This window comes from Euphorbia lathyris, chromosome 1 (assembly GCF_963576675.1).
Source record: "Euphorbia lathyris chromosome 1, ddEupLath1.1, whole genome shotgun sequence".
NCBI lineage: Eukaryota > Viridiplantae > Streptophyta > Magnoliopsida > Malpighiales > Euphorbiaceae > Euphorbia > Euphorbia lathyris.
The window spans coordinates 18,222,561-18,248,451 of NC_088910.1; the positions used below are offsets into that span (position 1 = coordinate 18,222,561).

At 39.2% G+C, this 25,891-nt stretch overlaps 1 protein-coding gene and 1 long non-coding RNA gene across 8 annotated transcripts; one reads left to right on the top strand and one right to left on the bottom strand.

Moving 5' to 3' along the window:
* The first annotated feature begins 5,865 nt into the window (after window positions 1–5,865).
* On the top strand, window positions 5,866–8,607 carry LOC136219484 (uncharacterized). 4 transcript variants are annotated; one of them, XR_010684188.1, is made up of 5 exons: window positions 5,866–6,121; window positions 6,220–6,432; window positions 6,549–6,629; window positions 6,756–6,924; window positions 8,274–8,607. It is a non-coding gene; the product is annotated as an uncharacterized lncRNA (long non-coding RNA). The 4 variants fall into 4 exon arrangements; XR_010684199.1 differs by having other exon boundaries at window positions 6,223–6,432; XR_010684186.1 differs by having other exon boundaries at window positions 5,866–6,432.
* Window positions 8,608–17,072: 8,465 nt separating this feature from the next.
* On the bottom strand, window positions 17,073–23,952 carry LOC136223462 (uncharacterized). Of its 4 annotated transcripts, none has more exons than XM_066011497.1 (9): window positions 23,659–23,952; window positions 23,474–23,515; window positions 23,158–23,227; window positions 22,167–22,257; window positions 21,967–22,028; window positions 20,944–21,383; window positions 20,833–20,866; window positions 20,619–20,750; window positions 17,073–18,124 (listed from the first exon to the last, which is right to left on the bottom strand). In XM_066011497.1, exons 2-9 carry the CDS (start codon window positions 23,513–23,515, stop codon window positions 17,934–17,936), a joined length of 1,062 nt encoding a protein of 353 aa, XP_065867569.1. In that variant the 5' UTR covers window positions 23,659–23,952; the 3' UTR covers window positions 17,073–17,933. The 4 variants fall into 4 exon arrangements, with proteins under 4 accessions (XP_065867569.1, XP_065867553.1, XP_065867562.1 ...); XM_066011481.1 differs by having other exon boundaries at window positions 23,468–23,515; XM_066011490.1 differs by having other exon boundaries at window positions 23,474–23,547.
* Between the last annotated feature and the right edge of the window lie 1,939 nt (window positions 23,953–25,891).

The window sequence follows — 25,891 nt, forward strand, 5'->3', positions numbered from 1 at the left end:
TATGAATGCGGTATTTATGGCCATACCTTTGAGGGGTGCCCTAGGAAAAGGATGGTGGGGGAAGAGTTAGTGCAACCTAATATGGGTAGCGTTGAGAAGAACCTGGGGGAAGAAAGGAGTTTTGGCCCTTGGATGCTGGCCAAGAGGAATGGGAGAAGGAAGCCACGTGCTAATGCTAGTTCCAGTCAGTCTCCAGATATCAGTCAGAAGATGACTGCTCTCCAGATTGTTCCTGAGATCAAGGTCAAGCCACCGGATACCAAAAAGGGGAGTGAGATTGGTGTGGTGTCAGCTTCTGGTTCGGGGTCTAGGTTTGGTGCTCTGGCCATGGAGGAAGAACAAGGCTCGGATCCTTCTGATGAGCGAATTGATTTAAGTATGCCAGGTCTGGAATCTACTGAGCCTGCTTCTAGTCTGGGTAAGGCTTCTAATCCCCTCTTTGTTCCCAATGCTGAGGATGAAAGTGGAGGCCAGTCTCTTCTTTCAAAAGGGAAGGGGTTGTTTAAAGAGGGTAGTAGTCTGACTCCTCCTACGGAGGTCCCTATTGGTAATACTATAGGTGTGATTAAGATGAATATGAAGAAACCCAAACCTAAAGCTAAATCTAGGAAGTTCCCTAGTAGGGTTGATTCTTGGGACAAAAGGGGGCCTTCTGGTTCTTCTGCTAGGCTCTCCGGAGCCCCGAATAAGTACCTGAATTAGGGTATGGGCTTGTGTCGGTTGCTTTCCTTTCTGATGGATTTCTTTGTTTGGAATGTTAGAGGTGCGGCGAGCAAGGCAACCCGCATTCATGTTATTGATCTCATTAGACAATTTAACCCCTCTTGCTTTGTTCTTCTAGAAACCAAAGTCAGTGGTCCTAAAGCAGATGAGGTGGTTAGAAAGTTTAAGAGTTGGAATTGTGTCAGATCGGAGGCTACTGGCCGGGCTGGGGGGATTTGGCTTTTTTGGAAGCCAGGTCGAATCATGATTGATATTATTACATTGGACAGACAATTCATCCATTGTAAGGTTTGCTTCCCTGTGAATAGACCTTTCTTTGTTACCTTTGTTTATGCCGATCCTGTTTTATCTAATCGGAAAAGACTGTGGGAGATTCTTCATTCTGTTAGCTCTATTATGGTGGAGGCGTGGTTGGTGGCTGGGGACTTTAATGACATTGCCCTTTTGAGCGATCGGAGAGGAGGGGGAAATCATTATATTAACCGGTGCCTGAATCACAAGCAAAATATGGATCTTTGTGGTCTTTCGGACCTGGGAGCTGCCGGTCATAAGTTTACTTGGAAAAGAAATAGTGTGTTTGTCCGGCTGGATAAGGTGTACGCCAATGTTGCGGCTATCTGTAGGTTTCCTGAGGTTAGTGTGCTTAATCTCCCTTTTCGCCACTCTGACCATTGCCCCATCCTCATTAGGATGGTTAAAGGGAATCGGCTTAAAGGTAACAGACCTTTTAGGTACCTCGTGGCTTGGGACTCTCACCCTGAGTTTAAGAAGTTCGTTAAAGATAATTGGCAACCTCACTCGGATGTCCTTCTTGCTGCTGAGGAGTTCAGGAGGAATGTGGCTGGGTGGAATAAAAACACCTTTGGCCACATTATCAGAAGGAAAAACAAGCTTTTAAGAAGAATGGAGGGCATTCAGCGTTGCTTGGAGGCCCGTTTCGACCATAGCTTGAGTGGTCAACTTAGATCTCTCCAAAACGAGTTGGAGGCTATGCTTAGACAGGAAGAGCTTCTTTGGTTCCAGAAATCAAGGAAGGCTTGGATTAAAGACGGGGACCGGAATACCAGATTCTTCCACCTCTCCACTATCATTAGAAGACAGAGGAATAGGATCGATGCTATCAAGGATACTAATGGTAGTTGGGTTTTTGAGGAGGAGGACATTCGGCGCCTTGCTCTTGACTTTTACCAAGATCTGTTCAGAGAAGAAGAGGTGTTCTTGGAGAGTGCCTTCTCTGAGACGTCCTTTCTTCAGTTAGGGGAGGATGCTATTAGGGAAGCTTTCCATCCAATTGATCTCAAGGAAATTGATTTGGCCTTTGCCAGTATTGGTTCCACTAAGGCTCCTGGGATTGATGGCATCCCTGCTAGTTTCTTTCATAAGCACTGGGATACTGTAAAAGAGGGGATTTACAGTTTTGTGTTAGGAATTTTTGCTGGTTCTAATGATATTAGGTTGGTTAATAAAACCCTCCTTGTTCTGATTCCTAAGGTTGATAAGCCCTCCTCCTTCCTTCAGATGAGACCTATCAGCCTCTGTAATGTTTTGTATAAAGCTATTACCAAGATTGTGGCGAACCGGATCCGGATGATCCTACCAGACATTATCAGCCAGAACCAAGGGAGCTTTGTTCCTGGCAGACAAATGATGGATAACGTTGTGATTGCCCAGGAGGTTGTCCATTCTATGAAGATTAAGAAAGGGAAGAGAGGGATTGTGGCTCTTAAACTAGATCTGGAGAAAGCCTACGATAGGCTTAACTGGAACTTTCTTCTGGATAGTTTAGCCAAAGCTGGTATCCCGGAGAGCTGGAGGAATTTGATTGAGAAGTGTATCTCCTCCCCTGTTTTCCAGGTTATGATTAATGGGGACATGTCTGAAGAGTTCTCTCCCTCCAGGGGTATTCGACAAGGGGATCCTATGAGCCCTTTCCTGTTTGTCATTGCCATGGAAAGACTCTCTCACCTGATTCAAGAAGCAGTTAACAAGGGGAGTCTCCACCCTGTCTCCATCAATAGACATTGCCCTCCTATTACTCATTTGTTCTTTGCTGATGATGTGATGCTTTTTGTGGAGGGGAGTGTGGAGCAAATTAAGATTGTGATGGATATCCTCAAGTGCTTTTGTGAAGCCTCTGGCCAGAAGATTAACATTCAAAAGTCCCGTTCTAATAACATGGATAACGGCTTGTGCAGAAGACTTAGTGAAGTCTCTGGCATCCCCCTGACCCAATCTTTGGGTAAGTATCTCGGGGTTCCTCTTCATAGTGAGAGGGTCTCTAAAGCCTCTTTTAAAGACATTTTGGATAAAACTAACGGTTTGTGCGCTAGCTAGAAATCTAATTCTCTTTCCCTTGCTGGTCGCCTTACCCTTATCCAATCTATCAACTGCGCAGCCCCTAACCACATCATGCAAGCCTGTAAACTTCCTGAGCCGATTCTTAACGACCTTGATAAGATTAACCGGCGGTTCTTGTGGGGAGAGTCAGGTGAGGGAAAAAAGGTCCACCTGGTTCCTTGGAAAGAGGCCTGCCAGCCTAAAAACAGGGGGGCTTGGTATAAGGCATGCGAAGGATAATAATAAAGTCCTCTTAATGAAGCTCCTTTGGAGGATGTGGCAATTCCCTTCCTCTCTTTGGGTCCGTCTTCTGTACGGCAAATATCGGAAAGACAAAATCTTCGGTGGTCCGAAGGAGAGGGTTGTCAGCTGCTCCTTCCTCTGGAAAGGGCTTAGTGAAGTTTTTGCTGAGTTCTGTACGGGGATTGGGCTGGAGGTGGGCAATGGTAGATCCATTAGCTTCTGGGAGGACACCTGGATTGGTGATAAACCCCTTATTGATGTGTGTAGATCCCCTCCGCCTAGTAATATCCGTCACTGGAAGGTTGCTGATGTGGTGGATTCGGAGGGTGATTGGATCTGGTCTAAGTTTGACTCTTTCCTTAGTCTGGAAACCCTCCTGAAAATTAGAGGAGTTAAGGTCAACAACCTCGAGGAGGATAAAGACAAACATTGTTGGGCGTTGTCTAATAATGGCATCTATTCTTGTAAATCGGCCTATGAAGCCTTTTCCTCTAGTAGGGAGTATCCTCCTTTGGAGATTTGGAAGACTATTTGGGCCATTAAAATCCCTTATCGAATTAGGAGTTTTTTGTGGTTAGGAGTTAAAGACAGGCTGCTCACCAATGTGGATAGGCAGAGGAGGCACTTGACTGAATCAGGAACCTGTAGTAGATGCAGGGGTCATATGGAGACACTTTGCCATGCTCTGAGGGATTGCCCTAATAGTCAGAAGATTTGGGAGGGGGTTCTTCCTGCCCATACCCTTCCTCCCTTCATGGCTCATTCTGCAATTGACTGGTTCTCTGAGGGCGCTAAGGGGAAGTTATTGGCCAATATGGAGCACGGCGATATTTTCTTTGCTCTTATCTGTCACCATATTTGGAAATGGAGGAATGATGAGTTATTTGCTAAGAAAACTACCTTTATTCCTGATTTATTAAACTTCTTTTCCAAAAAACTTTCGGTTATTTTGCAAAGTTCTAAAGGGGAGCCCCTGGGTAATCCCTCCCCGGCTAAGGTGGTCCACTTGGTTGGTTGGAGTAAGCCTATTGAAGGGGTAGTGAAGTTGAATACGGATGGCTCCTGCCTTAGCAATGGCAGAATTGCTGCTGGAGGAGTTCTTCGGGATGCTGGTGGAGCTTGGCTGGCTGGGTTTACCCATAACTTGGGATTGGGCTCGGCCTTTTCTGCAGAGCTCTGGGGGATTCTGTCAGGTATTAAGCTTGCCATTCGCATGGGAATTAAAAAGCTGGTGGTGGAATCTGACAATTTGGAGGCTATCAATAGGATTTCTGCTTCCCAAGTTTCTTATCTCTCTTGCCAGAACCTTATCAAAGCCATTTTGAGGCTTCGTCCTGCTTTTGAGGTTATTAGGTTCTCCCATATTTTTAGGGAGCAAAACCGTGTGGCGGATTGCTTGGCTGCGGCTGGGCATGGGGGGATGTTAGGTGTTTCTACCCTTTCTATTCCTCCTTCTTCTATTTTGTCCCTTCTGCTTGAGGATAGGGTTGGGGTCAGCCACCCTAGGCTGATCCCGGGTTAGGCTTTCGTTTTGTTTTTTTTTTTTTTTTTTTCCTTGTCCTACCAAAAAAAAATGTTTTAACACATGAGCATTAATATTTTAAAATCGGACCGTACCAACTAGTTGAACTGGTTCAACTATACTAATTTTGAGTCGATAATATTAAACTCAAAATGAACCTAAGTAAACCTTCGAACCGAAATAAAACCGGAAGTACCGCTGCTAGAAATAAATCCATAATGCATTTTACATGCTGCATAGGGTCCTGATAAACCCGTGGTGCAGATGCTGCTGTGTTATTTCCTCCACTGGCCTATTTATAAAAGAATAAATTTTTCCTTACGCTGAATTGAATTGAATTGATTGCTATTGAAATTAAGATATAAATAACAGGCCTAATACAGTGTACGTGTTAATCCTTAGACCCGGCAAAGCGACACACGACCCGATGACACGACACGAACACGACATGCTTTTTTAGTGTTAGTGTTTAGGGTTTTATGACACGACACGAAATGACACGTTAATTTTCGTGTCAACCCGAAAACACGAAACTGACACGGATATTGAAAATTATTGTTATATTCTCTCGTGTTTTTATTTTATGTCACTTTATTAATAAAGATAATAAAATTATAATTATTAATTGCAAATATTGATTTGAATTTTCTAAATTGTTATAAACACATTACATGACCCTCTAACATGATATTATCGAACTTTTCAATAATTATTGTTAACATACTAATCTAAAAATGATATAAAACGTTTAAAAACAGTACCATATCTTTTTATATTTTTAAGAGTTATTATTAATATACATACATAATAAAATTACATGTAACCCGAAAACACGACACGAAATCGACACTAACCCGAACAGGTTAACACGACTTTGACATGAAAGTTTTTGGGTTGGATTTGGGTTTACTCTTTTGTGACACGAACCCGAAATGACACGACACGAACACGACACTAACACGAACACGATAATTGGCAGGTGTATTAATCCCCACTCCTTCCATTTTAGGCCTAAACTACCCACTCTCACTCAACCCAACTGCATTTGCAGAAACAATACCTCTCTACCATTTCAAATTTCTCAACTGCTTGAGTTTTCGAACCCCTGAAACTCTTTCTTATTTCGGAACCGGAGAGTGGTTTCTTCTGTTTTTATGTTTGAATTTGAAAAAAGGGAAACGAAGCCATCGTCTTGGTTTCTGAGTCAGGGGTTTCCTGCTTTCAGTTGTAACCATTGTAAGCAGCAAATGTACGATTCCTTCCCGTTTATTGCAAAACGCGGCAACAAAATTTGGGGTAACTCTTCAATTTGATTGAGATTTCGTGTTTTTTCTTTTTTCTGGCTAGGTTTTGCATATTTCATCCTAATGTAATTTAGAGGTTTTATGTTGTAGCAGTTCTAGGAATAAAAGACAATAAGTGAAGAAAGCTTCTCCTGAATTGACTCCTACTACATGAGATTTCAACTTTACTAATGATAATGATTTTGAGATTAAAGAAATTGATTAAAGTTCGGCACTAAATAAACTCTAGTTAGGTTTCTTTCCACTCAAAAACCCTTTTTCTGCTCTTCCAAACTATGCCAACTTGATGATGTACAAAACTAGGTAACTCAATCTTTTCACTTCTTTATCTTTTATATGCATTGAATTATTTTGAAAAATGTTCTACGTGAATTGAAGAACACACATAAAATGAGGCTCATTAAGATTTGGAATTTCAGGTTTTGGTTGAGGGTAGATCGAACTCAAGAGCTTTTATTCTTAATCGACCATCTTCTCTCAATGCTTTCACTGATCCTATGGTTTGTTTTACCTTTAACTCTACTTTCTCATTGTATACAAGTGTTGTTTTGTTCATAATTGAGTCCGTTTGCAAAAAAAAAAAAGTGGGATGTTGAAATTTGAGTTCATAATTTTAATCTTGATAGGTAGCTAGGCTTCCGAGACTGTATGAATCATGGGAAGAAAACTTAGATTGGACGAAATTATTATCAATTTCGTCTGAGTTTCAAGCTTAGGAGGTCATCTTTGGTGGAAGCTGTTGCTGGTTAAATTCATAGCCGAATGAAACACATGCTTTCCAAATTTACCCAAAGGGTACTTTATCTTTTCTCCTATTGCATCTTTACTTTTTACGAGTATTCGCTCATTTCTTTTATTGAATAAGTTGTTCCAAATTAATAAGTTATGCTTTTTGTAATTGCTATATTTGTTCGCAATGGTCATTATCTCCTTTTGTATGATATAATCAAAACCTTATAAATCAATAGATGTTTGGTTGTTGAAAGGTTGAGCTTAAGCATTGTCATCTCTATTATGCTCTTTTTGACTTCTGAGGGTGTATTAAAATATAAATGCAGACTTCAAGGAAAGTCTCAATTAGTTCAGGAAGAATTAGTGAAGCTTGGTGAACAAATGGTTAGTAGTTCTGAAAGTACTAACTCTAGCTAATATATGTAGGAAGAAAGCTGTAGGATGCTAATTATTTTTTTATCAGCTTATGTCTGCTTAAAAGAGAGTTTTAGTTAGAGGTGGCAATTTCTGACATGATTACAGAGCCAACCCGACTGACACGACACGATTGACACGAAAATCATTTTTCTAGCATTTATAACATATAAAACCATATGGAACATAAATATGAGATAACACGACTTTAACGCGAAACACGATAATTGCCGGGTCTAATTTTAGTTATCTTCTTGGTGTTCAATGTTTTATTTTTTTGGTAATTTTGTAATTTTTTCTTGGTGTTCAAGTGTTATTTTAATTTTGTAATTTTTTCTTTTGGGTGTTTGCAATGAGCCCTAAATCTAGCTAACAACGTTTCAGTTTGTTAGTAATTTACATGCCAAGTAATTGTGGAAGATTGTGTTTTGAGAGACATCAGTATTATTATATAAGTCTCAAATTAAGGAATATATTTAAAGAAATATTCTTGAAAGCTTTCATTTGTTGTCTGCAGCTTCTTTGGGTATCGTGATCATCATGTTAGCTGGTTATAAATTGCTAATTGAATGATTTGTCATCTGATAGGTTGGTTTTGTAAGGTCAATATTGAACTTTAACTGAACTTTAATACCAAGTTTATTGTACTTTAGAATTTACTCATGATTATGAATATTATCATGATAAACCATTGCATTTTTATTTTAGAATTTATCATTTCATATAATTTTTTAAATATCATCATTTATAGTTTTATAAATTTTATTTTTGTAAACACGCCTTTGCTCAAGCACGCACCATGCGTTGAGGCTCTCCTTGTGCCTAAGTGCATTGTGTGCCTTTAATAACTATGTTTCAAAGTTGTATGAAAAAGAAAATTTTCTTTCAGTCAATGACTAATAGAGTCTAAGATTTGTATGTGTATATGCGGCTTGAATTAGAGTACGCAGCTGAAACTAATGATCTCCAGCTGACTTATCAACATGTTCTCTGGATAGTGATGGATGGTGATGCGGACATCCGAACTGGCCACACTGATCGCGCGGACTCTAGCGGGTCTTCAAGAATCAAGCTCACAGAGGATGCACCTGGAAGGGCGGATCCCAAGACATGCGAGTAAGGCGGATCTAGGAGTACGCCAGAAGGCGTATCCACATATGAGCATGGGCGGATCGCCAAGATTACTTCCTCAGGAAGTCGACCAATAGACAGTCTGACAGTCCGTACCTGCGCCGACGTACTCCTTGTCTGAGCAGACTATCCATTTTGTCCTTTGTCTTATGCCTTTTTGTAACCCTAATAGGGGTAGCGTCGGTCATTAGGGGATGTATTTATACCCTCATTTTGTAAGAATGGAACAACTTTTATCAATCAAATATCATTTCTCTTTGAGAATTAAGGTTTATACCTTGTTATCGGGATTCACTCCTTCAAGTTAAGCTTGAGAAGAACATCTTTGTTGGTTTACGACTAAAACCTTCATTTCTCGCTTTCAATCCGTATCAGTTGGTATCAGAGCCAATCGTTTCCTGACCCGAAACTTCTTTTGGCAATGGTTCAACCCCGACAACCGCAAGATTCCATGGAAACCAGTGACCGGAGGTATGAGGAGCTAAGGGAGCACCTCGCGGAACAGATTCAGGCCAGCCATGAGCGGCAGAGACAGACCGATCAAAAGTTCGTGGAGTTAACCACCTCCCTGGAAAACTTCAAACTGGAGGTTCGGTCCTTGATCCAATCCGCAGCAGGAGGATCAACTCAGAGAAAGGAAGGAGCCATTGAACAACCACGTCCACAAATGGGTCCTAGGGATCCTGAGGTAAGAAGGCCTGACTTTGTCCTTGTGCATAACGTTGATAGCGATAGTGATGATTTTGAGGATATTGGGGATAATGGTGCCTTTAGAAATATGAGGGGTGTTGGCCCGAATGATAACAGACGTGTGGGTATGGCTAGGGCAGAACCAGATCTAGGAAACTTTGACAGGGATGATGACTTTAAGTTAAAAATAGACTTACCGTCTTTTGGTGGTGAACTGGATATAGAGGGGTTCTTAGATTGGTTATCGGAAGTTGAGCGCTTCTTTGAATATGCTAGGATTCCTGATGAGAGGAAAGTAAGGCTGGTGGCGTATCGCCTGAAGGGTGGCGCATCAGTTTGGTGGGATCAGATGAGGGAAGAAAGAAGAAGAGGGGGCAGAGATCCGATTAGATCTTGGCTACGAATGAAGGCGATGTTAAGGGAGCGGTTCTTACCGCCGGACTATGAGCAGTATATCTACAGCTCCTACAGAGGATGCTCTCAAGGTGCCCGAAGTGTCCATGAGTATACCTCAGAATTCTTAAGGCTATCGGCTAGGGCCAACTTGTCTGAAACTGAAAGCCAAAAGACCTCTAGGTACCTAGAAGGGTTGAGATACAACATCCAGGATCGTATTGGCACACAGATGGTGGTTCGAGTGCAAGATGCTAGGAATTTGGCCCTGAAGGCTGAATCTCAACTAAGCGGGCGAACCCGGAGATCCGCCGCTATCGAGTATACGCCTGGCGGAAGGGATAACGTGAAGTCTTATGATAAAGACAAGCAAGTGGCGAGTGCCAGTGGAGTCAGGGTTAACAGTGTGGGAAGAGGATCTGTTGGAGATACTAGGCCATACAAGGAGGTGCCTACACCACCTAAGAGCAACAATCCATATGCGAGGCCCGCGCCTTTTAAATGTTTCAGGTGCAATGAACCAGGCCATAGATCCAACGAGTGTCCTAGGAGGAAGAGTGCTAACATGGTGGAAAGATGTGAAGAAGACTATAAAGAAGGGGATGAAGTATATTGTGAACCCTTGGGAGAGGATGATGATGAGGCGGATGAAGGGAGATATGCCATTCATGTGGTTAGACGCTTATTAGTCTCCAGCCGACTAGAGGGCGATCAGAGGCATCAACTATTCCGGACTCGTTGCCTTGTGAACAAAGGGCGATGCAACGTAATCATTGATAGTGGTAGTCAGGAGAACATTGTGAGTAGTAGCGCCGTTCAGAAGTTCGGGTTGTTGGTAGAGGCGCACCCTGATCCCTACAGGGTGGGATGGATCAAGAACGTTGGCGAGTTGAGGGTGACCCAGAGATGCAAGGTACCGATTGAGATTGGTAACTATCATGATGAAGTCTGTTGTGATGTGGTCGATATGGACGCATGCCACCTATTGTTGGGCCGACCCTGGCAGTTTGATAACAACGCCACCCACGCCGGAAGAGAGAACACTTACAGATTTGTGAAGAATGGGGTGAAGTTTGTCCTTACACCAATGGTGAGAGAGCCAAAGGCCGACGAGAAGTCTACCTTGGTAGTCTGTCCTACACACAAATCGTTTGTCAGCGAATGTGAAGAAAGCCAAATGGTATACGTGGTAATGGTTAAGGCGAATCACGAATCCGCCCAAAGGGACGAAAGGGAAATGCCGAGTGAAGTGACCCGCCTACTTGGCGAGTATCAAGATCTGTTCCCGGAAGAGCTACCCAGTGGGTTACCACCTTTGAGGGACATCCAACATCATATCGATCTGGTGCCTGGGGCTAGCTTACCAAGCCTCCCACACTATCGAATGAGTCCGAAGGAGAACGACATCATGAGACAGAAAGTGGAGGAACTCATCGAGATGGGATACGTTAGGGAGAGTATGAGTCCTTGCGCCGTTCCAGCTTTACTTACGCCGAAGAAGGATGGGTCTTGGCGGATGTGTGTTGATAGTAGGGCCATCAACAAGATCACCATCAAGTACAAATTCCCCATTCCAAGGTTGGATGATATGCTGGACCAGCTTGGCGAATCTAAAGTCTTCTCCAAGATTGATCTCAGGAGCGGTTATCACCAGATACGTATTCGAGCTGGGGATGAATGGAAGACTGCTTTCAAGACTATGGATGGATTGTATGAGTGGTTAGTGATGCCATTTGGGATGACCAATGCCCCTAGTACTTTTATGAGGCTAATGAATCAGGTGCTTCGCCCGGTGATTGGGAAGTTCGTAGTTGTGTATTTTGATGATATTTTGATTCATAGCCAGACCTTGGCGGATCATGAGAAGCATTTGCAGACAGTATTTGATCTGTTAAGGAAACACCAGCTATTCGCCAACACCAAGAAGTGTGACTTTGTCATGGAAAGTTTGGTTTTCCTTGGATTCGTGGTTAGTGGCGACGGTGTCCAAGTGGATGGAGAGAAGGTGAGAGCCATCCGGGAATGGCCGACTCCGAGGAATGTGGGGGACATCAGGAGTTTTCATGGGCTAGCAACATTTTATCGAAGATTCATTAAGAACTTCAGTTCCATAGTGGCCCCATTGACAGAATGTTTGAAGAAAGGAAAGGGGTTCGAGTGGGCGGACGCCCAAGAAGAGAGCTTCGCCTTGATCAAGGAAAAACTGAGTACAGCGCCAGTGCTGGCGTATCCTGATTTTGATAAACTGTTTGAAGTTGAGTGTGATGCCAGTGGAATTGGGATTGGTGGTGTTTTGATGCAAGAGAAAAGGCCCATTGCGTACTTCAGTGAGAAGCTATGTGACGCACGGCAAAAGTGGGCAACGTATGATCAAGAATTTTATGCCATAGTGAGGGCATTGAAAGTATGGGAGCATTACTTAGTGGGGAAAGAATTCATTCTCTACACTGACCATCAGGCCCTCAAGTATCTAGGAAGTCAGAAGCAACTTCGAAGCTCCATGCATGCCCGATGGTCCGCCTTCATAGATAAGTTCCCCTATAAGCTTATCCATAAGGCGGGAAAACAAAACGTAGTGGCGGACGCCTTGAGTCGGAGGGTTGCACTAATAAAAACCGTCAATCTGGAAACCGACTGCTTCGAACATATCAGAGGAGAGTACCTGGCGGATCCCGATTTCGGTAGCATTTGGGAGAAATGTAAAACCCAGCATGGAGATGGAGCGTATCACATCACGGATGAGTATCTAATGAGGGGTAACCAACTTTGTTTACCTTGCACTTCCATCCGCGAAAAAGTTATCCGCGATATGCATGGCGGATCCCTGGGGGGACATTTTGGGCGAAACAAGACCTATGAAGCAGTAAGTTCCCGTTATTTCTGGCCCAAAATGAGGAGAGATGTGGCGTACCTAGTAGAACGATGCTATATCTGCCAGACCGCCAAGGGACACCCCACTAATGCTGGTTTGCAACTACCACTACCTGTACCAGAAACTATATGGGAGGATCTGTCCATGGATTTTGTCCTAGGGTTACCCAGAACTCAGAGGGGCATGGATTCCATCTTTGTGGTTGTTGACCGATTCTCAAAAATGGCACACTTCATACCATGCCGAAAAACCAATGATGCATCGGCAACTGCTAAACTGTTCTTCAAGGAGGTCGTCAGATACATGGCGTACCAAAGAGTATTGTCTCAGATCGTGACACAAAGTTTCTGAGTCACTTCTGGCGGACCTTGTGGGCTCTTTTTGATACTTCTCTGAAGTTTAGTACCACTGCCCACCCTCAGACAGACGGACAGACAGAAGCGGTCAATAGAACTCTGGGAAACTTACTGCGTAGCAAGTGCAAGGATAAGCCCCGGATGTGGGATGTGGTTCTAGCCCAAGCTGAGTTCGCCTACAACGGCTCTGTACATTCGGGAACCGGGAGATCACCATTTGAGGTAGTATACACAAAGACCCCAAACCATGCCCTTGATATAGCATACCTTCCAAAGGGAAATGTGACTGCCAACCAGCTGGCCCAGGACTATATGCAGATGCACCAAGAGGTAAGGGAGACTCTTGAGGATAGAAATCAGAAGTTAAAGGCTAAGGCGGATGAGCACCGCAGGGACCTACAGTTTGAAGTTGGAGATGAGGTCATGGTATATTTGGGCAAGGAGAGGCTCGCCAACACCGCAAGCAGCAAACTTTGGCCTAGGAGGTATGGGCCATATAAAATCACCAAAAAGATCAACGCCAATGCCTATCATATAGCATTGCCAAACTGGCTTGGCAAAGTCTCACCAGCGTTCAACATCCGTGACCTTAGCCCATGGAAATCGGATGGTCCTTTAGAGCTCAACAAAAACGAATCAGTGCCGGACTCTTTTAAAGAAGGGGAGAATGATGCGGACATCCGAACTGGCCACACTGATCGCGCGGACTCTAGCGGGTCTTCAAGAATCAAGCTCACAGAGGATGCACCTGGAAGGGCGGATCCCCAAGACATGCGAGCAAGGCGGATCTAGGAGTACGCTAGAAGGCGTATCCACATATGAGCATGGGCGGATCGCCAAGATTACTTCCTCAGGAAGTCGACCAACAGACAGCCTGACAGTCCGTACCTGCGCCGACGTACTCCTTGTCTGAGCAGACTATCCATTTTGCCCTTTGTCTTATGCCTTTTTGTAACCCTAATAGGGGTAGCGTCGGTCATTAGGGGATGTATTTATACCCTCATTTTGTAAGAATGGAACAACTTTTATCAATCAAATATCATTTCTCTTTGAGAATTAAGGTTTATACCTTGTTATCGGGATTCACTCCTTCAAGTTAAGCTTGAGAAGAACATCTTTGTTGGTTTACGACTAAAACCTTCATTTCTCGCTTTCAATCCGTATCAGATGGAGAACTACTTTATGAAGTTTGTTCCTCTCACGGTACAAAAAAAAAAGGAGTGATGAGTAATAAAAGCTTAAACTTTGCATTCAAATTTATCTTCTTCTACTTTTCAAACATAAGACTATGATATTGCTAAACAAATTATCCATTATAACGAGTTAGACGTGACAAATGTGTAACTGTTGTTGACTATGTTATGGGGAGATGCTCATTAGCCCTTTGAACTTACTTAAAAGTAATATATTGACCTTCTAAACTTCCCTGAATGATGTTTTAGATGAAGACTGTCATAATGATGAATGATGAGTAATGAATTTGAAGAGTTTTGGTGAAGAGTAAATATTAGTAAACTTAGCATTTGCTATTTAGTTGAATAATTGAATTTTACAATTTAGAAAACCGAGTTGATTGTACATAAGGTTTAGCATTCATTCCATTTTTCATTTCTTGTAATATTTTAATAGTATAATAGTTTGATGAGGATTCTGATAGTGATAGTTAATCACAAGAATTTGATTATGTTTTACTAGGCAGAAGATGAGTGTTGATTGTTGATCAATTTTACCAGTTGCTTATATTTTAGATTGTAGATTGATTAATCCATTCACAAAGTCTACATGAACCGGGTTATCAGTTCCATTGCGTGAAAATATCGCCTCAGACAAATTTCTTAAAGTTATTCTGAAGTGATTTTGATATGCATTTCTATGCCATTAATGTGGCTATTGGCTCTAAACACAGGTTTAGAACATACGAAGAAGAGTGAAAACAGTAAAGGCAATGGCGGAAGCATAGAAAACGGGAAAGAATTCATGAAAATAGTTATAAAAAAACTTGAGTACATACAAAGAAGAGAAAAACAATGAAGGTAATGGCGGAGGAACCGAAAACGGGAAAAAATTCATGAAAATAGCTATTAAAAATTTTGAGTCTCCGGTTCGACAATATGAGTTGTGTGATGACTCACCAATGAACAAACATTTGTTCCAACATTGTGTTAACTGAAACGAAACTCATTATGCCTTTTTCTGTCTTATTCCTTTAAAACTTAACTCCTTTGCTTACCAATTTATTGATTTCTCGTTGAGTTAACATTTTCATATCGAAAGATTTTTGTACATATAAATAGTGGGTTGCTATTTACCGCTCTCTTTTCCTACTTACCGCCCTTAAATGGACATATTAGCCTCTGCCCTTTATTTTGAAAAATAAAAAGTTTCAAACCCCTTCCCTCCACACTACTTTTTTAAATTTTTATAACCCTGGACGGGTCCGTGACCTACCATTTCACAAGGAATGGCAGGTCACGGACTCGCCTTTACAACAGAACGGGTGGGCCATTGGCCCACCAATAGACAAGGGATGGCGGGTCAATGGCTCGTCATACCTAATGAAATGGTGGGCCAAAAGGCCCGCCATTAGACAAGGGATGGCGGTTCATTGACCCGCCATCCCTAACGAAATGGCGGGCCTTTTGGCCCGCTAGTTCTTTAGGGATGGCGAGTCAATGACCCGCCATCCTTTGTCTAGGGGCGGGCCAAGGCAAAATTTTCGAATAATTTTTTTAAAAAATTGGAATATTTAAAGTTTTAGGCTAGATTTTTCGGATCCATTCTCCGTCTACTTTTTGTTTTGCTCGAGAGAAACATTTTTCAATTTTTTAGGCAAAAAAAAATGAGGGCAAATATAGTAAAAAATGGACGGTAAGTAGGAAAACGGGGACGATAAATAGCACCACCCATTCAATTTAAAATTGTATTATTTTGTTATTATATATAAATATACTTTTAAATTTTTCTTTATTTTGTCGATATCGTGTTAATTTAACTAATATTTTTTTATAAATTTTATTATTTAATTAGAATTTATATATAACATTTAAAACTATGTTTTACTACGTAGAAAAAAAATAGTTAATCATGTAACACGGGTGTTCATGCTAGTTTTACTTCTAATGTTAGCAACAAAGATTTATTTTACCTCTCATATTGACCGTTCAATTTGATAAATATTTTATCAAACTGCTTATTTTCAATTATGAATCTTATCATCTCTACTACATATATATATATATTATTTTTTCACTCGTCAATAACAGATCACAAACATATGTATACACGTGAAAAAAAATCAAAATATATTGTATTCGAGCTGAACAAAAAAATAGAACAAACTAATATGCAACTTATGCATAATAAGAAAATAAAATGTGTTTTGTAATTTTATCTGAACTTGACCCAACTTATCAATGCTAAGAGATAAAAATGCTATTGATTGTCAAAATTATAGATATTTTTACACCTTATACCTAAAGTTTTATTAATTAATATACAACTTGTCAAATATAAAAGACAAATTTGACCTTAAAATTTTCCTTAAAGTACATATTTGAACCTAACATACAAAATATTTCAAATTTATGGAACGTTTTAAAAAATGATCAGCTTTAGCTATTTATTACCGAAAACTTATAAAATGCTAATAACTAAATCTATCACATATAAATTAATCACAATTTTTTTTGATTAAAAATCTAAATTGTTTCTATGTTACTAATACAATTACAAATACCAACAAAAAATTACAAAACTGCTTCAGTTTAGCAGTTTAGTATCCAACTTGTTTTGAAAGGTCTGAAATGACCGTAAAATGCAAACCAAGTTTTTCAAATTTTCAATAATATAGAACTAAAATTAATATTACTTAAAAACGTTAACATCATTTCAACGTTTAACACTAAATATACAACATACCAAATATCATTCTTATCCTTAGAGTTCCGAAACTTTTTTTAGAATTTTCTTATCGGTGTTATAAAGTTATGCTTCATTAGCAACAAAAAGAATGCACAAAAATCAATTTCGCTAGTAATTTATATGCTCGAAATACAATTCACCATTCACTTTGATATTGTTTGCTTTGGCAGAAATCCAACACTTTGGATCTCTCGACTTTAGAACGCATATGCATATATTGGATTATCACCTTAATAATAAACTTCAATCACTCTCTCTCTCTCCATTTCTTATGTGGGTTTCAGTTCATTAATACCCCATCGTTATCCTTTAGAACCGTTCCTTTCTCAGGCCTTTACTCTTACGCCGTCCACAAGGGACCGAGTCATTACACACAAAGACCCCACATCAAACGATATGTGTCGTTTATAAAAAGCCGTTAAACCACTCTAAAATCACTAAATACCAAAGTAGTAATATACATCAACACATGTTATTTATGACTAAACTAAACATCCAAATGGAGCAAATTGAAAATCTCGAGTTATAAGGGAGGGGTGTACAGAAAGTCTGTTACGAACTCTGAAATCTATATTGGTAGTGGTTTCAGGTGGTCCTCCGTCCCCAAAAAAAAAAAAGTCTAAAATACTATAATTACATCTCTAAATTTAAGATTCTAGCTCCATGAAGAGACAACATAGATTAACCATCAATAAATTTGAAGAAACAAAGAAATTCTGAAACAATTGAGTGAAGTGCACAAGAACGCCTAAAACCATACGCCTCCTAAATTTGTCACTTTTGGTCATTTTGTCCTCTAAATTTACGGGACGGTCTATTTGCTTCTTTAACTATTTAAAAGTGGTATTAGCAACCCCCTCTTTTTCATTATAACGGAAACAATCATAACATGACATGTTCTCGTTACAAGAACCAATGTCATAATAAAAAGGATTGTGCACTACTAAAACAAACTGCAAATGAGGCTAGTATAGACAGTACACAAATTCTCTTGTAAAAATTGCATATAGTTTTAACTCCTAAATCGTCTACATATATGCAGGCTGATTCCAATACTTCCATGAACACTTGTACTAATGTTGGAACTTTATCTTGTTTTCATTATAATGAAAATAGAGGGTTTCTAATACCACTTTTAGATAATTGAGTGGGAAAATAGATCATCGTGTAAGTTCAGGGGGCTGGGTATGGTTTAGTCCGCACAAAAAAGGAGTAAAGACTCGAGTAACTTCTCAATTTCCTATATTCCAGTAGTAAAAAAACAGAGTGGGTTTGAGAGGTGTAGCAAGAGTAGTTCAGCAGTGCATCTTAATAATGCGAGCTAACCTTTGAAAGAAGATAGGCCACATGCTAGTGCTAAACATCAGGACCGATCTCATCCACTCTGGTGCTACCATCTCAAACGTCCCTAATCTCGATACTCTATATATCAGCTCCTCTTCTTCTCCACTCTCATTCTTTACCCACGTCAGACTGAAGGAGTAACCTGTCACACCCATTCAAATTTATAACACTTTAGAGTTATTGATTACAATAATTTTGATATACGGAATAAAAATTAAAACTTCAATCATAAAAATAAGAGATTTAACTACTCAGGTGAAGGGGATCACAGAAATCATTAGTAATCAGAAAATCATGTCCTTTCAAATATACCCAAAAGTCACATATATGCACATTCTAAAAGCACAAATACAAAAACTCTCAGCTCAAATAAATAAACAAACAAGGGTAAATAATTTATAAGTCCCTAGTTTTTACCTAACACATTGTTTAGTCCCCCTATTTTGAAAAACACATTTTAAGGTCCCTATCTTTTGTCAATATTAACCTTATGGTCCTTTTATCTATTTTTTTAGAGTTTTAACCGAACATATCTTAGCTTTTAGGACAACTACAATACGATACAAGTTGACCATATTATTCTGTTATTTTATATATATCTGTTTATGTGAAAATATAACAATTACAAGTCTAAGACTATACAAAAGGACCAAAGGATTAATATTGGCAAAAGTTAGGAACCTTATAATGTGTTTTTCAAAATAGGAAGACTAAACAATGTGTTAGGTAAAAAAGTAAGGGACTAATAAATTATTTACCCAACAAACAATTCTGCTTATATAAGCCTAAAAGTATAATCTTTTTCCCAATAAGATTCGGTTGAACAAAAAGTTTAGGATTCTGGATATACATTCATGGTCATTCAACTTCAAAATTAATTATAAAGCCTTTTGCCTTTAAATAACATAAAAATTCATTATGAAAGTAAACGGTTTCAAAATGATCGTTGACGATCTAAAAATTAAAAAGTTCCAAGAATTAAAATTCTTTAGAACCACATTTCGTGTGAAACCACATTTTCAATTTTCCAAATCACCATTTTCAAAAATTTCTTTCTCTGAACAACTACCTTTCTATTCTAACCAAACGGCAATTAAATATCCTAAGCACCAAAAAGTTCAAGAATTAAAATTGTTTAAGATATCATTTCCATCAGCTCTACAACAGAGGTACATACTATTAGAGTGGTAAAAAGTTAACTTCTACATTAGTAAAGGGCAAAGTAAGTAACTTTTACGTCGGATTTTAAAGTTGAGTGACAATCATGTTCATAAGAGTAAAATTTTAAAGTTGAGTGACAATCATGTTCATAAGAGTAAAATTAAGTGGCCATGGGTGTAAATATAATTTACACTAACATTACGCGTCCAGCCAGTCTTGCATGTGAGTGAAAACACCAGTCTCCAGTCTCTTCAGAAAATTAGCTAAGCTACCAGTTCTTTCTTTAGGGAACTAAAGCACATAAATTTCTCATTGTAATCAAAATTCCAAGCAGTCGAAAGAAGAACAATTCATCCAATTGCAAATGAAAGAAACTCAAAGGTCACCATAGTCCATAATTCAATTAAACTAAACATCAGATAATAGGTTATCACATTACGAGTAAATTACATTTATGGCTCTTGAACTATAGCACTCTTAATATTATGGTCTCTAAACTTCATTGCTTGACCTTAAACTTTACATTATTGCAACATTAAAGTCCGAATCAACAAAAGTCTGTCAAAAAAATAACAGAATGATGAGGGTATTTGACCATAATTTTATGGTGAAATGGATAAGAAAAGAGTCAATGATGTTATTAAACTTGTCTAGGTCATCATTTCGTTAAAAAAATTTACAGAATTTTTTTAATTTGGACTTTAATGTTACATTAATGTAAAATTCAAGGACTTTTATATCACGAAATGAAGTTTAAGAGTCCTAATGTTAGTAGCGCTATAATTCAAAGATCATCAATGTATGTTACCCTCAGAAAAACAGATGAAACAACTCATCATAGTAATTTCCACTTAACTCAAGGCGTCTTCTCACGTGTTTTGTTTTAAAGCAGATGAAAGATACAACATTAATACAAGTTAGAAGGTCTTGGTTAGCCACACATTCTTCTCTTGTTAGAAATGTGAACATTATTAAGATCATAAAAAATAAGCAGCAGTTGTACATGTTGCCAATGTCTAATCAGCACAACATGTTACCAATTTATCATGTCTCATCAGCACAACAAGTTACCAATTTTCAAAGAAAAACCATTTGTGGTAAGAACATATCTATAAATTAAACAAACAAAAAAGCACGAATTTTTTCCGGCACATTTCATGGCAAATGAACAGATCAAGATGTACTGCACATTACTGATAACTTTCAAGATTTGATATAAGGTGTAACCCCGTAATAGGATTCTATCTTCACTTGTAGTATGACTTGAAACTATTAACAATTTTTGTGGTTGTAAAATGGGTCTATGCTATACACGCTTCAAGCGTAGAGGGCATTCAAATGTGGGGTATATTGGAGATTAATATAAAATTATTCTTGGAGCTTAACTATCATCATAACACAAACCAACCAAGAAACAGAATCACAAGGAAACTGAAGTATACACACACGATAGATACGTATATAGTAGGAATTACCACTTGATTCATGCAGAGCTAAAATGCATTTCCTGTCAGTTTGATAATCAGCACATAATTTCATGCCCAGCAAGTATTCAATGAGAGTTTGGAACTGGCAGGTGATATGCCCACTGTCCTCAACATCAACACCTGAAAATAAAAATAATATATGCTAATTTGTATGAAGACACATGCAGAGGAATGTGGTATAGAACTCAACTTCGAGACCTACCTGATCCCTGAACAATTCTTCGACAACATTGAGGCTGGAGAACAACACCAGCATAGTCAGATAAGGAAAAGGAACATGTAGCTTTGGCTATAAAAGTATAAAGTCATATACCTGCTTCTCATTTTCCAGATCCCCACTGGACAAAGCTCCCTCAGGTGAACCCTTTGCTGATTCTCTTACCAAAGACGCATCTTGATCATTTCGAGCAGGAGAATTAACTTCCATCCCAGCAGTAGCTTCCCGGATACGCTTTCTTGTTATTCTTCTAGTTGAGTTGCTGGACAAAGTTCCCTCAGGTGAACCCTTTGCTGATTCTCTTACCAATAACACATCTTGATCATTTCGAGTAGGAGAATTAACTTCCACGCCAGCAGTTGCTTCTCGGTTACGCTTTCTTGTTATTCTTCTTGTTGAGTTGCTGGTCACCTTTGTTGGCGTAACTTGAGCAATTTCAGTAATCATTAACTGTCTATCGACATTTTTGGCATCCTCTAAATGAAGAGAAAAATCTTGACTTTGAAGCCTCTCAACTTCTTCCGAGAGAATTTTGTCTACAACAAGTTCAACATCCTCAATATGCAAACATGGATGTGCATAAAATGGTAATTCGTATTGAGACGAAGGAATGAAAAGGATTCATAATAGAATTGATGATACTTCCATATGTATATGCATTAGCAAACATGTAAATAAGTATAGAAAGTAGAATGAACAAAGTCCAACAGTCTAATTAATGAGTTAGGATAGCATGGTATTCAAACTTGGAGAAGAGAAACGACAACAACAAAGCCTTAGTCCCGAAATGATTCGGGGTCGGCTAACATGAACCATATATTTTGGTTCATGTCATAAGATGTGGCTAAGTTTTACGCTGGCCGCCACAAACCTACTGCAACCCTCCTCCTTTGTCCAGGCTTGGGACCGGCTGTAAATGCCGCCAAGAAGAGAAACACTGAGTTTAAATTCTTGACCCAAAATGCTATAATTAGCAACATCTTTTAGTAAATAATATTTGCAACACACAGCATGTGGGTTCAAAAGTCTTGATGAATGATTGAACTGTACATTGACAAAATTGATTAAAATTTTTTTTAAAGAAATTCAGATTTTCAGCTAGCTGTACGGGTTCCTTACTCTTTTCTCTTTCTTCCACAAGCAACTTTTTGTATTGTGCACACTCGTCATCCTTGGTACACCTATACAACAGAAAAGGAAAAACAAGAGTTATTCACAAAATCTATACACAAGGCATATATGAATCTGACCTTGTGTAATCCAACTCCAAGAGGTAGAACCACTAAAAAGAAAACATGACAAAAGATTATAATTCGTGCCTTATCAAAGAAATTTCACTTCTCAACTCACTAACTTGTGCACACAACTTATCATTTTCATATTTTACGTGTTGTATTAGCTCTTCCGCAACTGCAACAATAAAAAAGCAAACAAGTAAGCAGAATAATACAACATCAAAATCAGAAGTTTTGTTTATTTTCTTTACTTTATTGAAAGTAAATATTTGTATCAGAAACACCAGAAAAGAGTCAACTACAATGGAAGAGGAAGCATGGATAAAAGCAAGGAAGCAAAATTCTTACATGTGACTGTTGATAACAATTGCAATGATAATACTCATATGAGAATTGAGATAACCTAACATATGACTAAAAATAATTCAATTTCAAAATTTTTGAAGACAAAAGCTATTATAAGGATGTGATCATATTACTGTTGTGCTGCCTCGATAGGAGATTCCGGGTATTATACATATGATTTCATAGGTTTAAAAATAAATTATTGAACTATTACTGATAAGTTATAACACCTCAGGCTTCTATTTACCCATTGGTACTTAACAATATTATTACAACCTCTTAGAATTTTAGCTAAGCATTTATTGATAAATCATCAAAACCTTTCAAGTGCTTTCAAACCACGTTAATCAGCAGAATATTTTGAAAAGGAATTGTTGAATCTGTTACATATTTTATCAAAAAATTAAGTTTAGCCTTTTTACTGGAGTGTGAGAGAAATTTTCTGAAAATAAACTGACTTCTCATAACCAGATCATTATATAAGAATAAATGACTGAGACCAGTTCAAAGATTCCTAATTACAGTGTAGAAAGTTTAACCAGCTTTGGAGAAAATGATTTTCTGAGTTGGATTCTTAATTTTATGACTATTAATTTCCAAATCCAACCCAAGACCCATACTTAAACCCAATTCAAATTTGATGCCGAAAGAATCTATTTCTAGAATGTGAAGACAGAGGCAATGCATGAATTCAAAGACAAATGGATCACAATAGACACAGGCCACATACCAGACACATAATTCAAAAAATGTTGTTCTTGATCTTTGCTGGTATCATCCAATTCCGAAAGCCTCTTCTTCTATAAACAAGAAAAACCACAATTAGAATAATCTAACAATCACGTTTTAATTGACAGGGAAGAAATGGAAACAGGAAGTTGAAAAAAGAAAATCCAAAGAAAACGAAAGAAGATGAAGAAAAAGAAGATTTAAATTCACTAGACACTGAACCCCAAAAACTCGCTTAAAATCCAAAATGAGAACAAACTCAAAACAATATAATGATAGAAGCTGCTCTAACTAAAAAATTGAGGAGAAACCTTTACAATCTCGTACTTGTTGTAGAGTTTAGCATACAGAGCTTCCATCTGCAACAGAATGTAGTAGCCCACTATTTCAGCTGACAATAACACAATCATACAAGAGAAACAAAATTATGAAACCAAGTTCCTATAATTACTAACACAAGTAAGGAGGTTGAAGAAGGACGAGAAAGAAGAGAAATACACACCTTTAATTTCAATTCAGAGAGAGATTGACAGCGTTCGCCTAAATTATGCTTCAATCACTTGAATTTTTCACAACACGAAACCAGAAATGGACCTGGATTTCCACTAGCGAACCCTAGAATCGAACCACTACATAAAATGGATTCTTGAACGGAGAGGGAGAGTGAGGTCGTCTGAGAAAGAAAGGTAAGATGCGAGAATGAGCAGCGTTTTACGAAAGAATTGGAATTTCAAAATTTTCATAGATATGCAGTGCACTAAAATGGAAAAGCTGATACCGGGTCCGGTATCCGTAATCGTACCGATATATCGGTTGAATTCGCGGGAGTACTGAAAATTTAAATAGCAAAGGGCTGTAAATTAGTAGGCCGGAAATGGGCCGAGCCACTCATAAACAGTTTGGTTGTCGGTTCGATAAAAGCTCGGTTTAATTCATAAAAGAACCGTTTACAAACACGATTTAAAGGTTGGATTCGTAAACAAGTTGAGTTTGAGTAGAACAAAACTCGGTTCGAAAGTTCACGGTAGGTTCGTTTATAGGCTCGTGAATAAGTTATGAAAAGTTCGATTATAATGTTTACGAACAGCCTCGATAGAAATTCATGAACAAACTCGATATAAGTTCTCAATAAACTTATGAATAATATTAAACATTATTTATATAATTATTATTTAATTTTCGTATGAGAATTTGTTGTTGGACCAAGTTGGTATTCAGGTTTGTCATCGGTGTTCCAAACCCCTTTCTCCCCTATCGCTGAGGCAGCGATACCTCAAGTGGGGGAGGGGGAATGGACCCGTGAGGACCATGGATATAAGTATAATATAAGTATAATCCCTATGTGGACCGTGAATATAAGTATATAGTCGTATAAGATTTGGAATACTCGGATAAATGATATTAGAAACACTAGAAGAAATTTTTCACATTTTTCAAACTTTGATGAATTTTCTTTTTTGTTTCTGTTATTGTGGAAGCGTAATCTTTCAAGTGCAGTGGCTAGATTCGTCAGTTGAAGATTTGGCGAGTCGTGGAATGGTGGTTGGAATTGGGTCAAGTTTTCAAAGGGTAAAGGTCGGAGAACTCGAAGCAAGCGGAGTTTAGCGTGGATGATGAAGCATCGGTCGATTATTGCAGAAGCTTGGTTGTTGTTCTGGGTGAAGTGATGTTCACCTTTTCGAATCCATCAACGAGGTCGTTGATAATCCAAGTGGGGGAGAGTGTCACGGGCGGAGATTTGGCCGTAGGCAAATCTCAGCCCGTGGCTTGGACCAAGGTGTTAATATTGGCATAGCAAAGGCATCGCAGAAGGTTTGCGGCAGAATTGTGGAAGATCAAGCCATCGGTGAGGAATTGCAGCAGCGGCGGGAAGATCGGGCCCGTGGAGAATGTCCATGCCAATTCTCCCAAATGGGGCAACTTTCCCCGCATGATCCAAAGGCTATAGGCTTATTATATTCTATAAGGGACCTCCATACAAGATTAGGGCAAACGGGAACCTCTAGACGTACCTTTGGATATATTGTGGTGTATGGGACATATGTATGTCTGGCGGTAGTATGACCCGAGTTGGTGTAAGAAACACTATAGAGAGGACAGGGTCTCAGTTGTCGGGACTGGTTTAAGTGATCCACCCTAGTCCACTAGGGACTAGGAGAGTCGGGCATCCGGCCTTCGGGAAGGGAGGCGGATGTCTCTGTTCGGGTGGAATCCCGGCGGACACTTTGGGTGGGCCCATAATGCGAGCTGTCTATATGTGGAGGCTTACCCACGATAACCCTCCCCCCCGGGACGGATTACGGATATATGAATTGTCGGGATGCCTTCGGTTAAAAAGGGGATAGACCCCTTCGGATGGTGTTGGCTGGCCGAGACTCGGGGAAACCTCGGCGCCACACGGGGCATTTTATATTTTCATTCATTCACTTCTCCGCCTTCCATTCTTCTTTTCGTTTCCACCTCCCTCTTATCGTAATATTTTTTATTTAATAACTATAATGAGTTTTTTTTTTTTTGAAACCTCTGTAATAAGGTTTTTAATGTTTATACATGTAAAATTGTATTGTTTTATTTGCTAAACATGCTATAATTTTATTTGATATTATTTCGTTCGTGAACAAAGAAAACAAGTTGCTCGCAAGCAAGCTCGTGAATAAAAATAAATGAACAACTCGCGAGCTAAGCTCGTGAACAAGATAAACGAGCTGATTCATGAGCAACTCGTGAACAAACGA